This window comes from Mustelus asterias, chromosome 9 (assembly GCF_964213995.1).
Source record: "Mustelus asterias chromosome 9, sMusAst1.hap1.1, whole genome shotgun sequence".
In the NCBI taxonomy this organism is placed as follows: Eukaryota; Metazoa; Chordata; class Chondrichthyes; order Carcharhiniformes; family Triakidae; genus Mustelus; species Mustelus asterias.
The window spans coordinates 34,358,552-34,372,974 of record NC_135809.1 but is presented as its reverse complement, the minus strand read 5'-3'; the positions used below and the strand labels follow the sequence as shown (position 1 = coordinate 34,372,974).

Sequence of the window (14,423 nt, the reverse complement as noted above, 5' to 3'; positions counted from 1 at the left end):
ACTGTGTTGAGAGAAAAATTGCACTTTGCAGCCAGTACGGTTCTCACTGTAAATCAAAACTTACCACACCTACAAATGGCCAGCATGGAGAATATAATAGGAAAACAAAGTACATCACAGCAAATGCTGAATATCTGAAATACAAATAGAAAACGCTGGAAATATGCAGCAGGCAGGCAACATCCTTGGAGAGAGAAACAGAGTTGACACTTCACCCCTCAATCCGCACTATTTCTGGCGAAAGATCACTGATCTCTGGCTGGAATTTTCCAGAACTGGGGATGCTGAGGCCAAGCCAAAAGCCCATCCACTTTCGGCAGGACCAGACGATCCCAGTGCCTGGTGGTGCCGGAAAATCCCATCCTCCGTTTCTTTCTGCACAAATTCCGCCAGACATGCTGAGTATTGACAACACTTCCTGTTTCTATTGGAGCAAAAATAAACTGTTTTGCCAAAAGGCAATTAGAGTTCACAAGAAACCCAGCCGCATCTGCCCAAGATCTGGTTTGACACATGCCAAAGCAATAAATAGATCATTTTAAAAAAATTAATAGAAATGACCATTACGAAGTGCCAAGCAGCTAAGCTAACTACTAAAACTATTTGTGTCCTTTCTGGTGGTGCACACTCTAAACTGGCCTGTGTGGAATCCATATCAAAGGGACTGCTTTTCAGCCCGAGTTTTCCCCCTCTCCTGGTCGGTATGTGGATGTGTGAGCTCGTGTATCCCACACACCATGCAGCCTCTGCGTGTGTGTCTCGTTCACTCAGGGTTTTCTCTCTCTCACTCCCTCACACTCTCCTTCACTTCCCCTCAGAATACATCATGCAGTCTGCTGTGTGCGTGTCTCGCTCACTCTCAGTCTCAGGGCTTTCTCTCCTCCACTTCCCCTCAGAATCTCAGCAGCTGTCTAAATTGAAAACTTAAAGCAATTGAAAGTGCTCCAAAATTAGAAAGGTACTTATTTTACTGGGCTACACTTACAATGCTGTAAAATGTATTTTACAATTTATTTAACTTTTACATTGTTTTAAATTCACTTTTCCCACATTTCCAATGTTGATCTTTTACTTGAAAGCTTGCCAGTTGACAAAATTCAGAATAATTAACAGCAAGAATCACGTATGACATTCACTTCTTTAACGAGAAGAAATATTCCATTTTGTAAGTTAGGCTGCCACGATTCACATTTCCCCATCAGAGGATGGGTAAGCAATTGCCCAAGTTTGGCTGCAACTGTCCAAAAAGAGGTACATGTAAGCAACCAGATTGCCATTCATTACCAGCAGTTCATTACACTCTGCATCACACTCAAAGCTAGTAATTTCTACAACATGTCAATGTCAAGCAAAAATTTGGAAACAACGTTATTCAATGGGTTGTTAAATCTGCCATTCATAGCACTGTCACGACTCACCCAAATGAACACAGATACAAATTATGCTATAGTACTGGGGCGACACGGTGGCACAGTGGTTACCACTGCTGCCTCATAGCGCCAGTGACTCGGTTTCATTCCCGGCTTGGGTCACAGTCTGTGTGGACTCTCTGCATGTTCTCCCCATATCTGCGTGGGTTTCCTCCAGGTGCTCCGGTTTCTTCCCACAGTCCAAAAGATGTGCTGGTTAGGTGTATTGGCCATACTAAATTCCCCCTCAGTGTACCCGAACAGGCGCCGGAGCGTGGCGACTTGGGGATTTTCACAGTAACTTCATTGCAGTGTTAATGTAAACCTACTTGTGACACTAATTCCTCTAGTCGCCACACTCTGGCGCCTGTTCGGGTCAATGCACCTAACCAGCACGTCTTTCAAACACCCGGAGGAAACACGCAGACACGAGGAGAACGTGCAAACTCCACAGACAGTGACCCAAGCCGGGAATCGAACCCGGGTCCCTGGCACTGTGAGGCAGCAGTGCTAACCACTGTGCCACCGTGCTGCCCCATTATTCTTTTCTATTCTCACATTGAAGCCATGTTGTGGTCAACTTAATTTCTCAAAACTAGATCAAGCAATGCATCTTTCCTTCTTGGGCTAGAAACATACTGATCCAGCCCTGAATGCATTCCTCGAGTTTCTCAACTTGAAATATCTTTATTTTGGCTCATTTTGGAGCAATTAAAATCACTTGGTACTAATGCTGTTTATCTTATGTCTCTGAACTGTCTAAAGATCTTGATTGGTGGCCTGTAATGTACATCAGGAACCGCCCTTCCTCTTTCTTAACTCTATCCATATGGATTCTGTCTCCACGCAAACCCCCAAGACACACTTAAATTGTTGGGTTGTGATAGAATCCTTCACTTGGAAACACTGCTGCCACATCCCCTTTCATTTCCTCCCCATTTCTCCTGAAAACATTATTGCCAGAACTATTACATTCTGGTCCTGTTCAAACTTATAGCACATATTCACAATGACTATTATATGATATCACTACCGATTAATGTTTCTAATTCTTTTTGTTTTGAATGCTTTCGTCACTCAGTGCATACCACACACGCAAGACTTCCTTTTTTCAGACCACGGAGGTGATCTTACCTGCTTGTCACGCTGGTCGATCAGCATGGCGAGCTGGTAAGATCGCGAGAGAGGCGGAAAACGGGTTTGCCCCTGGTTTCACACTTTTCGTGATCTTACTGGACCTGGATTGCCAGCGTGATCAGCTTCCTGCCCAGGAAGGGCGCAAGGCTGATTTCATTATGTATGAGCTGAATTTAATGTTAGTAGTGAGCCCAGGATGCAATGGTCTGGGCTAACTTGCCTTAACAGCCGCGCTGGTGCAAGTCCTCCTCTGTGAGGAGCACATATGGTCCCCAGCAACAAGGACTTGTCGTGATGGGGGCTTCGGTAGTGAGTCCCCCACCCCCTTGTGGTCAAGGGCAGGAGGGGCAGCCTAGCACTGCCAGTCTGGGACCTTGGCAGTGCCAGCCTGGCACCCTGGAAATCTGTAACTGACTTTGTAAGCAAATATCAACGATAACCCACTACCATCGGACCGGCCTAAATACAGTAAGAAGTTTAACAACACCAGGTTAAAGTCCAACAGGTTTATTTGGTAGCAAAAGCCACACAAGCTTTCGGAGCTCCAAGCCCCTTCAGGTGAGTGGGAATTCTGTTCGCAAACAGGGCATATAAAGAGACAGACTCAATTTACATGAATAATGGTCGGAATGCATTCCAACCATTATTCATGTAAATTGAGTCTGTGTCTTTATATGCCCTGTTTGTGAACAGAATTCCCACTCACCTGAAGGGGCTTGGAGCTCCGAAAGCTTGTGTGGCTTTTGCTACCAAATAAACCTGTTGGACTTTAACCTGGTGTTGTTAAACTTCTTAGTGTGTTTACCCCAGTCCAACGCCGGCATCTCCACATCATGACCCTGGAAATACCCAGAGCTGCAGCCATGATGAGGTTGGGACCCAAGAAGAGGTGGGCAGGGGGAGCTGCTCACTCTGCAATCGGGGATCAACGGGGACAGTGGTCAGCCGGGGGTGGGTAATCAGGGTGATATCCCTTGGGGGGGGGGGGGGGAAAGAGAGGATAGAACAGCCTGGGAGGCCAGCGATCCGGGTGGGGAGGGGGAGAAATATTATCCGGGGGTTTGGGACGTATGACTGATCTCTCTGTTCTGTGTACACTTCTACACAGAACACAGAGATCTATACATGCGCAGTGGCACCCTCCAGCTGTGAGCAGCCGGCTTTCTGGTGAGAGTAGACTTTGTCCACTCTCCCCACCGCCGTCGCCTCTTTTTTTGAACTAAGTGACATAAGGTCGAGTCTGAAAGCTCACTGAAAAGAATGGGTGCAATTCTCTCCCATTTTCATGCTCATTCAGCACTTAGAATTTTTTTGGTAACATCTCTCTTCCCCCACCCGCACTGCCCCACCCCCCCCTCCCCACCCCCCATTTGTTTTTACCTGTTTTTATCATTTAATTTTAATGTCATTTTTGCCCCCTCTACAACAAGGGTTTACATCTCACTATTTCAAATAGCTTCATGAAATTCATAATTCAAATATGTTCCCAATCAAAACTGTTACATTTTTTCAAATAGAATTTGGTGAGTGATTGGCCCAAATCTCCCGGGATTTTTTTGGTCTGTATTTAAACTCTGCGTGTCTCAGAGAGGATACTTTAACCTAATTGGTTCAAGAGCCTCACTGTTGCTATTCTCTGCTTACACATGCCACAGATCTGATTTGTGGGCACTGTGTAGAAGTAGGTACTTGCTTAGTGGACATCCTGGCAGGTGCCATTGCTTCATGGCCGAGAGCAAAATTGAGACCAATATAACAGACACTTTCTAGTACTTAAGATGGTATGGAAAATCTGTTTCTAGGAATTTTAAAAGGTCAATGAATTCTGTACATTCTGCATAGAACGTTATGAAGGTACATACAATCGACAATTCATTTACCATGTTTCTTACAGAAATTCTGAGATAATAATAGATCCTACCTATTAAGAGGGAAACGTTGTTAAAACTCTTCTCTAGTTTGCTCAGAAGAACAGAAAGAAAGCAATCAGAGGCAATCACATTGACATCTTGTGTACATTGGTCATATACGACCACCTCCTGTTCACCATCAAGCGTAATCTGCAAGAGCAATGGGAGAAGTGATTAGTGGAAAGTAATGCCCACAATGCAGCTTGATCTCAAAATGCAAAGACAAACATAATTCACTCTGATTTTTTTTATACATGATATTATGGGCTGGATATTTGTCTCCCAATGGAGTTGAGAATCAGATCATGTGATGCTATTTTTTGCTGGAGAAGCAATTTCCCTGTGCCATCCTAACCTTATACCATTTGTGTGGCCTTTTGGCAGATTGGGAAGGCCTGAGGTGCAGAACGCACATGCACCTCTTCCAAGGTTGTGAAAACTATTTCTTCACATACACAATTTCTGTGAGCTTGTGTGGGTTTCGGCAGCTCGAAAAAGACACTTCACCCTGAATGCTCCGTATGCAAGGGCAGCTGAAATTGAATAGATTTCATTTCTCTTGCCAGAGAGAAACACACAATGAGTACACCACTTTACCGGGATCACAGGCTTCCCCATGGTGCAGGGTATCACTGAATGCACATTCAATGCTTATGGACATCACATGTAAATTCAGAAATGCACCAATCGCAAGTGGTTCCACTCCCTCGACGTCCAACCAGTGGGTACTTCTTAGCGTAGCATGTAGATCAATGTCCAGTACACTGACAGCAGCCTCGATGTCTTTATTGTGTGGCACTCTCCAAACCATCAGCATTTGAGCCACCACAACATATCAAAGGTTACTGAGTAACAAGGACTATCCAATGAACTCTTGGCTAACGACTCCAGTGTGCAACCCATGCGCATACACAGAGTCAATGCATAATGAGAGCTGTGTGGTCACACAAAGCATCATCAAGCAGATGCTTAAGCAACACTTCTGCTGCTTGGACAGTCCTGTAGAGGACCTGCAATACTCTCATGTTGCGTCCTGCATAACCTTTCCATCAAAAGGGCATAGCCCTCGTCACAAGCTTGGTCGAGATTCTGAGGAGAAAGATTCCAGCCAAGCTTTGTGATCAGCTCATCTGACTGTGAACCAGTGAATGCAATCCCAGTTCCTCACTCAACAACAAACCTTAACATCCTTCATTGCAGTATTCTCTTGTCCTCAACACCGACATAAAAGCCAACACAAAACAAACATTCCAAAGCAACTTTACGAATTAAATCATCTAACAAAGTATAATCCAATACAATCAAAATGTCAGCTCATCCCCATGCGTGTTCACTTTGTGCTTGTTTACTGCGCTGCCTTTACCTGCGCTCCAATGCAGAGCTATCCCAGCAAAGGCAACATGACTGGTGAAAGCTGCTGACTTTCAATAAGAGAGACCGCACCTGGTGTTGCAGGATGATCTCAATCCTCTCAGGCCCTAGAAAGCCCCATTTCAGACTGCACCACCTCAGCATGGGCAGCAGCAGGCTGGGCACATTGGCTAACTGGCACTGGCAGGGTGGCTGTGTTGGGAAGATGAACGTCATCGTTCTGAGAAAGGACATGGAGAAATGGAGGCAGCCCTTCAGACTGGCGCCTCAGTAATTCTAGCAATGTGTTGGAGGACAGATCGCTGGACTACTGTGAGACTCTACAAGCTGCTTTGCACACTGATATCTGCAACCACAGTGGCTTCTGAGCTTGCACAACTACAAGCTCTGCCCACATGGCATCAAGCCGAGCTCACACAACTTCAGTTTGCACTATAGCACTCAGACATCTGGCAGCTTCTGCTTGTGCTGCGATGGAAGTTGAGGCCCCAGCCATAACATTCTGGTTTGGTCTACAAGGGCGATGATGGCACTAACCACCACTTCCTCACTGCAAAGGACAGACTCAGAATACTGTACAAAGTTGGACCCAGATTCCCCCATGTTCCTCAATAGTGACCATGGCTTCCAGGCATGTCTGCCAATGCAGCAAGATTTCAAATTGCATTTCAATCAGCATTTTTCTAAACTCTGCCCCATCAAGTCCTTATTTGAGTCCTCGACAGCACAACCATACCCTTAGGGAGCTGGTACTGCACAACCCTGTCCTCCTCTCCAGGCAGCAGGTCACTTATGCCCAGTGTTTCACCATATGCAGAACCAGCCTCTAAGCTACCTCTAAAATACACACAGTGCTCAGTTACTGAGCTGGTGGTTGGAAGTGTGAGATAATGTGACATTGTTGGTTTATTAGTCTCATCTTGCTCTCCTACTTCTTGCTCCTACACCACTGTCAGGCCAGCTAACAGCACTTGGATATGTGAAAGGACAAAGACACAAGGGTAATATTCTGGGAGGATGGAGTAGGGATGAAGCTTGGGGGGGCGGTGGAGGGTGTTGGAAAGCAAATAGTCAAGACCATTTGCAGCTTGCCAATCATAAGAGAATATAGAAAGAGAGGAAAGTGAGATGTGTGGAGGAAGATTAAGTCTGAGCACACAGTCCTGTTTAATAGTTCTAGGAATGCTGACGGCCACTCTTATGATGGCAAGCGCCATCTCCTCCAGTGAGGCAAGGACCTGTCTCCTGCCCATTTAGTGCTGCTGCCTGAGATTTTTGTCACCTTGTCCTTCAGGAGAGAGGGAAGCATGCCAGTGAATGCTGTGCAATCTGTTTTGGTGATGATTGAATAACTGGCAAGATAGAAGTGTGGAGCACGGTTGATGGAGATTATTGGTCAGTGTGTAATGGAGGGTTGGTGAACAGAGCAATAAGAGGGGCTTGTTGAAGCTTATAGTTGAGGGGATTTTGCACTTAGAGATGCATTCACTAACCTTGGCCACTAGTGTGAAATCATTGGATTTCTTGCAGCACTACATCAGAGTCTGGGAAGGGAGGGGGGGGGGGGGGGGGAAGGACTGTGCTGCTAGCATTGGTCCGGGGGGGGGGTGTGGAACGGCTATGCTGCTAGCATTGGTCGGGATGGTTATCCACTGCCTTCCCAGATTCTGGAAGGTCTCTTGGTCCCCTGTGGATATCCCCTGAGGTGATCTGTCCTCCTGCTGCCTTGCCGAACCTTGGAGCGTGCTCTCTGCTATGTGGTGTCCATCTTGTGTCTTTTCCAGCTCAAACTAATTTCTAGAATTATTTGCAACACTTCCGCCAGTCAAAAGCCACCTCCCCTATAAGGGGTGCAGCTGATTTTAAGCAGAGTAAGCTAGTTTGAAATCCTGCTGGCATCTCATGGTTTTGAACCCTTTGCACAGGCACGCCACCAGTCAACGGCACACTTCACACTGGCTGCTTGCTTCTATCAAGTAAATGAGAGCCGGCACAAAAGTTCATACTGTGATCCCCATTCCCACTTTCCGAATGTATCCAATTTTTCCCTTTTAAATCTATAAAACAGCAACTGCAGTAAGTCACAATCAAAGCAGTTTAATCACTTCTCACAAATCTACAATGGTTCGAGGCACTATATACCAGCAAGGGTTAAAATTTGAGACAACATTTCCAAATCAGTTGAACACTACCGATGTTCTTTACAGATACTCAAGGTAGTTCTGTCAGATTGCACTAAAAAAATGAATTATTGAAATTATATTAATGCAATCAAAAGGGAAACTTAATCACTGAATGATCAGAAAAAGTGAATTAAGCAACTAAAACATAATTACTTATAAGAAAAGGCATTCAGCATCTATCATTTAATTCTATAGTAAACCAAATTTGACCTACATTTCAAAACTTATCACACAAAATATAAATCCATTCGCTAATAGAAGGGTTATATTACTTCTGATTGCAAGTGTTTTATGGTTTATTCAATCTTATTTTGTAACGCTCTCGCCATTAAAAAACAAAAACTTGTGCAATTTTGTGTGGACAAAACAATTGCAACTGTGCATTTTGTTGCAACAGTTCTTTGCAAAATAGTGCATTGGGATCTGCTAGGTTGTTTAGCTATAAATATGCATTTGGTTCACCAGCAGCTGTGTTCTATAAACAACTTCAGAGCTTAAGATTAAAAATGGCAAAGATGTTTCTTATAAAAACAGGTATATAACGCAAGTGTTGGCCATATGCCATTAGCTTGGAGTGTCATTTGTTGAGGCTTCATTTGCAAATGCTACCTGTTCTATTTATGCAACTATTAAAATTACAACGACAACATACATAACGCACTTAAAATTCAGAAATACAAGTTATAGAATACCTGGTTTGGCCAATATCATTGCTCAAGAACATGTCACACACTTGTGAATTCAAGCTCATTTCAGACTTATGAAAACCATGTCAATGATGCAGCCTTTCACGTATATGATGAAATTATATTTAATTTTTGACATCAAAAAAACTTCATTGAAGCTTAAAGAAAATATAACAGACCAGCTCATTTAACAGTCATCATATTAACATCCTTTCAATAGGTCATAGCATCTCTGTTTGTGTACCCAATGTTTAACTGTTTTCCCCAAAAAACAATGCATTGTGAGGAGAAAAATGGGAATGAGTTCAGACAATAAATTAGTTTTGGGGTTTTGCCGATACACAGTGAGAGCTTTGGTCTTGTAGTTTAAGAAGTTGTCAGAAGCATTTTTCTAAATTACTGTCTTACATATTATTACCAGTTATATTCTCGTTCTCTCGGAATATAGAACATAGAACATAGAAAGCCACAGCACAAACAGGCCCTTCGGCCCACAAGTTGCGCCGATCACATCCCCACCTCTAGGCCTATCTATAGCCCTCAATCCCATTAAATCCCATGTACTCATCCAGAAGTCTCTTAAAAGACCCCAACGAGTTTGCCTCCACCACCACCGACGTCAGCCGATTCCACTCACCCACCACCATCTGAGTGAAAAACTTACCCCTGACATCTCCTCTGTACCTACCCCCCAGCACCTTAAACCCGTGTCCTCTCGTAGCAACCATTTCAGCCCTTGGAAATAGCCTCTGAGAGTCTACCCTATCCAGACCTCTCAACATCTTGTAAACCTCTATCAGGTCACCTCTCATCCTTCGTCTCTCCAGGGAGAAGAGACCAAGCTCCCTCAACCTATCCTCATAAGGCATGCCCCCCAATCCAGGCAACATCCTTGTAAATCTCCTCTGCACCCTTTCAATGGCTTCAACATCTTTCCTGTAATGAGGTGACCAGAACTGCGCGCAGTACTCCAAGTGGGGTCTAACCAGGGTCCTATGAAGCTGCAGCATTATCTCCCGACTCCTAAACTCAATCCCTCGATTAATGAAGGCCAGTACGCCGTACGCCTTCTTGACCGCATCCTCCACCTGCGAGGCCGATTTAAGAGTCCTATGGACCCGGACCCCAAGGTCCTTCTGATCCTCTACACTGCTAAGAATGGTACCCTTCATATTATACTGCTGCTTCATCCCATTGGATCTGCCAAAATGGATCACCACACACTTATCCGGGTTGAAGTCCATTTTTATTATTAAATGCTAAGAAAAGTAACTTCATGAGATCAAGTCAAATGATCAATCTGTGTCATCTCATCTTTCCAGAAGGTTAACCACACTACTCACTTATTACCACATCTAGTTTCTTAATGAGTGCAATCTTTGTTTTTTGAGCTATCAAAGTGATACTGCACTGAATGGTATTTTTCCATGTTCCACAACCGATAATTTGGATTGCTAATTTTTGCTAAATTATAGTTTGCTTTGTGCTACAGACCCACGTCCACCAGGAGCTAAATTAAGAATCTTACAGCTGGCAAAGCTAGTGCAACAAAGGGAGCGATGGGGAAATTGAACAAGTTAAGAGCACAGAATGTTAACTCACTGTAATGCACAATCTGTTAATTCTCAATTCAATGAAATACAATTACTATACAAGAGTATGCATCATTGCTGCCCTGTACAAAGTTCCATCTACCCGCTTTGGCTGGATATCCTATCTTGCCCTTGTTTTATTACAATCCATCGATCTATGGTTGAAAATTATTAATTGAAGAAATGTTTCCCAACTCCTCCCCAAATGGCTGGGCTCTGATTTTAAGATTAGACTCCCCAAACAGCAAGAAAAGTTTCTCTCTATCTACGTTAATGCTTTCAAAATGTTAAAACCTAAATTAAGTCACACAATGATGACCAATGTGCTTTGGGGAAAGTCTCTAATTTCTTTTGCTGAGATGCCTCCTTTAGACCAGGGTGAACTGGGGAGTATTCTGAGTTGGTTTGTTTCCAAACTGGGACATCCATGAAATGCCCACTTGACCATAGGTCGTCATGGAATGAACAGCTAAGAAGCAAAGAGTAAATAAAAAGCTAATTGAAGGGGGGTTGGGTTTCGGTCGCTGTTTCTGTTTGGCAATTCAGAACACACACAATTTGAGAGAGAAAAAAACAAGCAAAGTCTTTCCAAATGGAACAGTTTTGTGTTTGGCTGTTTCTGAAAAAATCCTTGCAGTGAAGTAGGTCTTTGAGAATAGAGAAAAATCTGTGTTACTGTATATGTAATATAATTGGAAAGGATGGAGAGTTAAAGACAGGAAGGGCAAAGGATTGTGGATTGGACAAGACCCATTGCTGCTATTTCAGAGTTGATGAACCCCACCAAATCATTTAAATGAATCAGAAAAGGGAGTCCCGGGGATTATGTGCTATCAGGACCATCATGACCTGAGTAAGAAAGGGTTTATAGATGTGTATCTGGACACTGGTAACCATGTCTGGGGACTTCAGATGGAGTAAGGCTGCTGGTGAATCTGAGTCAAGGGCCAAAGCAATTGGTTTAGAAGTGAGAGATCCTGTATAACAGATACTGATGGAAAGACCGAGATTGCCCATGGTGCCACATTTATGCAGGAATTAATGTGGGTGCTTGTAATTACGCATGGCACATCTTTGTTATATTGATTATTTAAAGTGGAATTTACCTTTTTGTTTGAAATATCCTTCATCTGTTAATTAATGTTTGATTTATGTTGGTTTTAGGTGGTTTGTTACAGTGAAAGTGAAATCTTGTCCATCAGCTTCCTTTCCATTGGCATCGTGCGGATTCCTTTCTTTTAAAAGTTATTTGTCTCGACGGGGATTGTAAAATTAACCCATAACCTTCTACATTACAAGGAATACAAATCTAGTTTATGTAATTTCTCCTCACAATTAACCCTTGGGAGTCCGAGAAACATTCTGGTATGAAATCTCATGGACTTGGGCAGAAAGAAACAAACTTGCACCATCATGTCCTCGGATGTCATAAAATGCTTTATAACTAGTGATGTTTGAGTATAATCACTGTGGTTCTGTACATAACGCTGTGTGCCAACTGGTCTCACCGGAACTCTGACTTCCACATGAATACTCCACTCTCAAAAAAATGCCTTGGAATCTTCTCCCAAACAAAACTTTCTCTAGGATGCCTTCACCAAGGGTCCACATCCAGGATTTCAGTCTCTCTTTTCAGCATTCCTCTGCCTTCAAGTTTCCACACAATCTCTCTGGCAGCCACCCACATCAACAGAACACCACTGCTTCACAGGCTGTATTAAAATGTCATCAAACTTTAGAAGTCTGGCATCTTACTTTAAATCAGGTTCTTGCAACTATCTCTTTAACTGAGAGCACTTTCCCTGCTTTTTACTTTAAACTCACCCACAGGACCTTGTTCAACTTCCTATTCTTTGTTCCTTTGACTTAACTGTCTTCCTGAGACATACTTTCTGTCCCAACTTCCTGGACTTTCTTCTGTTCTTTTGGAAAGTCTTCAACCTGCAGCTCCCTTTGTCCTGTCCAGCTTCTACTAAAACTCCTTAAAACTAAACTCAAATGTACTTTCTAACCTAGAATGGCCGCTGGTTGCAAAGCAACAAACTAATTTTTCCTTTAAATGCTGTTTACTTTCACATTGTAATTACAATGCAGGGATACTCTGTCTTTCTCATATAGGATATCATTTGTCACTTTGATGAGAGCTGCTTCAATCTGTGGCAAGGATGGAAACTAAGGGAGGAATTCAACAAAGGAGTTTGGGGAAAATGAGCATGAATTTTGTAGCTAACAACATTTGTACAGGATCTTGGAAATGGATGATAGTTTGCGAGGATGGAGGGAGTCAAGGGTTTTCTCACTTTGAGGAAAGTGATGATGACAACAGATTTGAAGGAGAGGGGGACAAAATCGGAGGAGAGAGAAGCACTAACAATGACAGATAACAGCGGGAAGAAAGCAGGTTGGGTGGTCAGTAGTTTAGTGTGAATAGGATTGAGAGACCATAAGATGGATCTCATAGACCAGATGAGCTCAGAAAGGGCATGAGGGAAGCGAGCAGAGAAAGATACAAGTTCAAGGTTAGGGCGAGGAGGGACCTTAGAAGAAATTCAATTGTGTCGGCTAGGGTAAGTGGCACAGGCAGCTAATCAGATAGTCTCAGTCTTGTTGTCCAAGAAATCCAAGAGGTCCTCAAACATACTATTGAGGAGACGGAGGAGCAGGGTTTACTAATATACTTATGGTAGAGAAAAAAAGCCAAGGTTATATTTGCATTCCAGAACGACCCTACAATACCAAGTAGTTTTTGTTATAAACACCTGAAGTTGCTTACAGTTTTGTTCACACTTAGCCATGCCCAAAATATCCAAGTATAGATCATATATGTAATTTTGAAATATTATATGTCTTTGAAAAAAACAATTACTCAAATTTTACCGCCATGCCAGTCCAGGAATTGGGGCAGGCTTGGCTCACAGAACAGAATCCTCCGTTGGCCTCGGGCAGGATTTTACAAGCCTCGCCCAAGCGAGGTCGTAAAATACCGGCCAATGTTTCCAATACTGATCTTTGGGAGACAGCCTATTTATGTCCTTCCAGTCCTAAAAATACTTCTGCATCATTACTCTCCCATTTTAGTCCTTTAACAAATTGTCTCGCCAGGATTCTACCTTCTTAATACTTTATGCCTCAATTTCCAAACAAGTCTTTCATACAGCACCTTATCAAATTCTTTTTGCAAATTGATATACACATCTAATGTATTTCCTTTACCAACACTGTAAACTCAGTTATAATCTTGACTTATACCACTAAGAGCTCTTATAACCTACAAATTATCTGGAGCTGGGACTCTTTCTCAAGTTAATTGGCGTAATAGGCATAGGCCAAGTTCTGCCGAAATTGTGTGACCAATTGTATCCTCTCCAGTCAGAATGGCAGAATACAGGGTGAGGAGCAAAGCATATACAGCAATCCTAACTGTGGCTATGTCAGCAGCCAGAGTGTGGCGACTAGGGGATTTTCACAGTAACTTCACTGCAGTGTTAATGGAAACCTACTCGTGACACTAATAAATAAACTATAAACTATCACATTGCTTCATTTACCAGATTACTCTTAACTGGGCTCTTGAATGGATCCTGTAACAATGTTTTCACTAAATGTATCCAAGGATTTTTTGAACAAAATATTGCAAAAAAAAAGCTTCATAAAAGTTTTTAAATTTTAACAAACCTGTCATTGTATTGGTCATACTCATTTACAAACCATGTGCACTCCTCAAGGCAAAAGTCTGAAACTTAACAGCAAGCCGAGACATTTTTGTGAAACTTAAATTATACTCCTTGAGAAAACATTAGTACTTCTATCATTCGAAAAATGAGGGAGTTGCAAAGATAATGATCTTCACACCCATTTTCATGGAGATAGACAGCACTCAAACTATCTTCTTTCTGCCTCATCGTGTATCTGATTGTAGCATTGGTCGGAGCAGAGCCCAGGCTACCAGCTGCCACAGTGCTCAGAGAGCCAAGCAGCATTCACAGAGAGCACATGGTACAGACAACCTTCTCCTCTTAACAGTCTGTGCCTCTTATAGGAAACAGCACTGAATCACAGGACATGACTGCTGAACATTATTGTTACCATTCTAAACATGCAGAACAGAACATTAAAGGCAAAGAGGCTCCCAGCT

At 43.0% G+C, this 14,423-nt stretch overlaps 1 protein-coding gene across 3 annotated transcripts in view; it reads right to left on the bottom strand.

The window, feature by feature from the left end:
* The window catches only part of dusp16 (dual specificity phosphatase 16), a 95,835-nt gene that overhangs the window by 34,723 nt on the left and 46,689 nt on the right, over positions 1-14,423 (bottom strand). For all 3 annotated transcript variants that reach the window (XM_078219938.1, XM_078219936.1, XM_078219937.1), the window contains one exon: positions 4,468-4,606. In XM_078219938.1, coding sequence (XP_078076064.1) covers positions 4,468-4,606 — 139 coding nt within the window. The remainder of the gene's footprint in view (positions 1-4,467; positions 4,607-14,423) is intronic.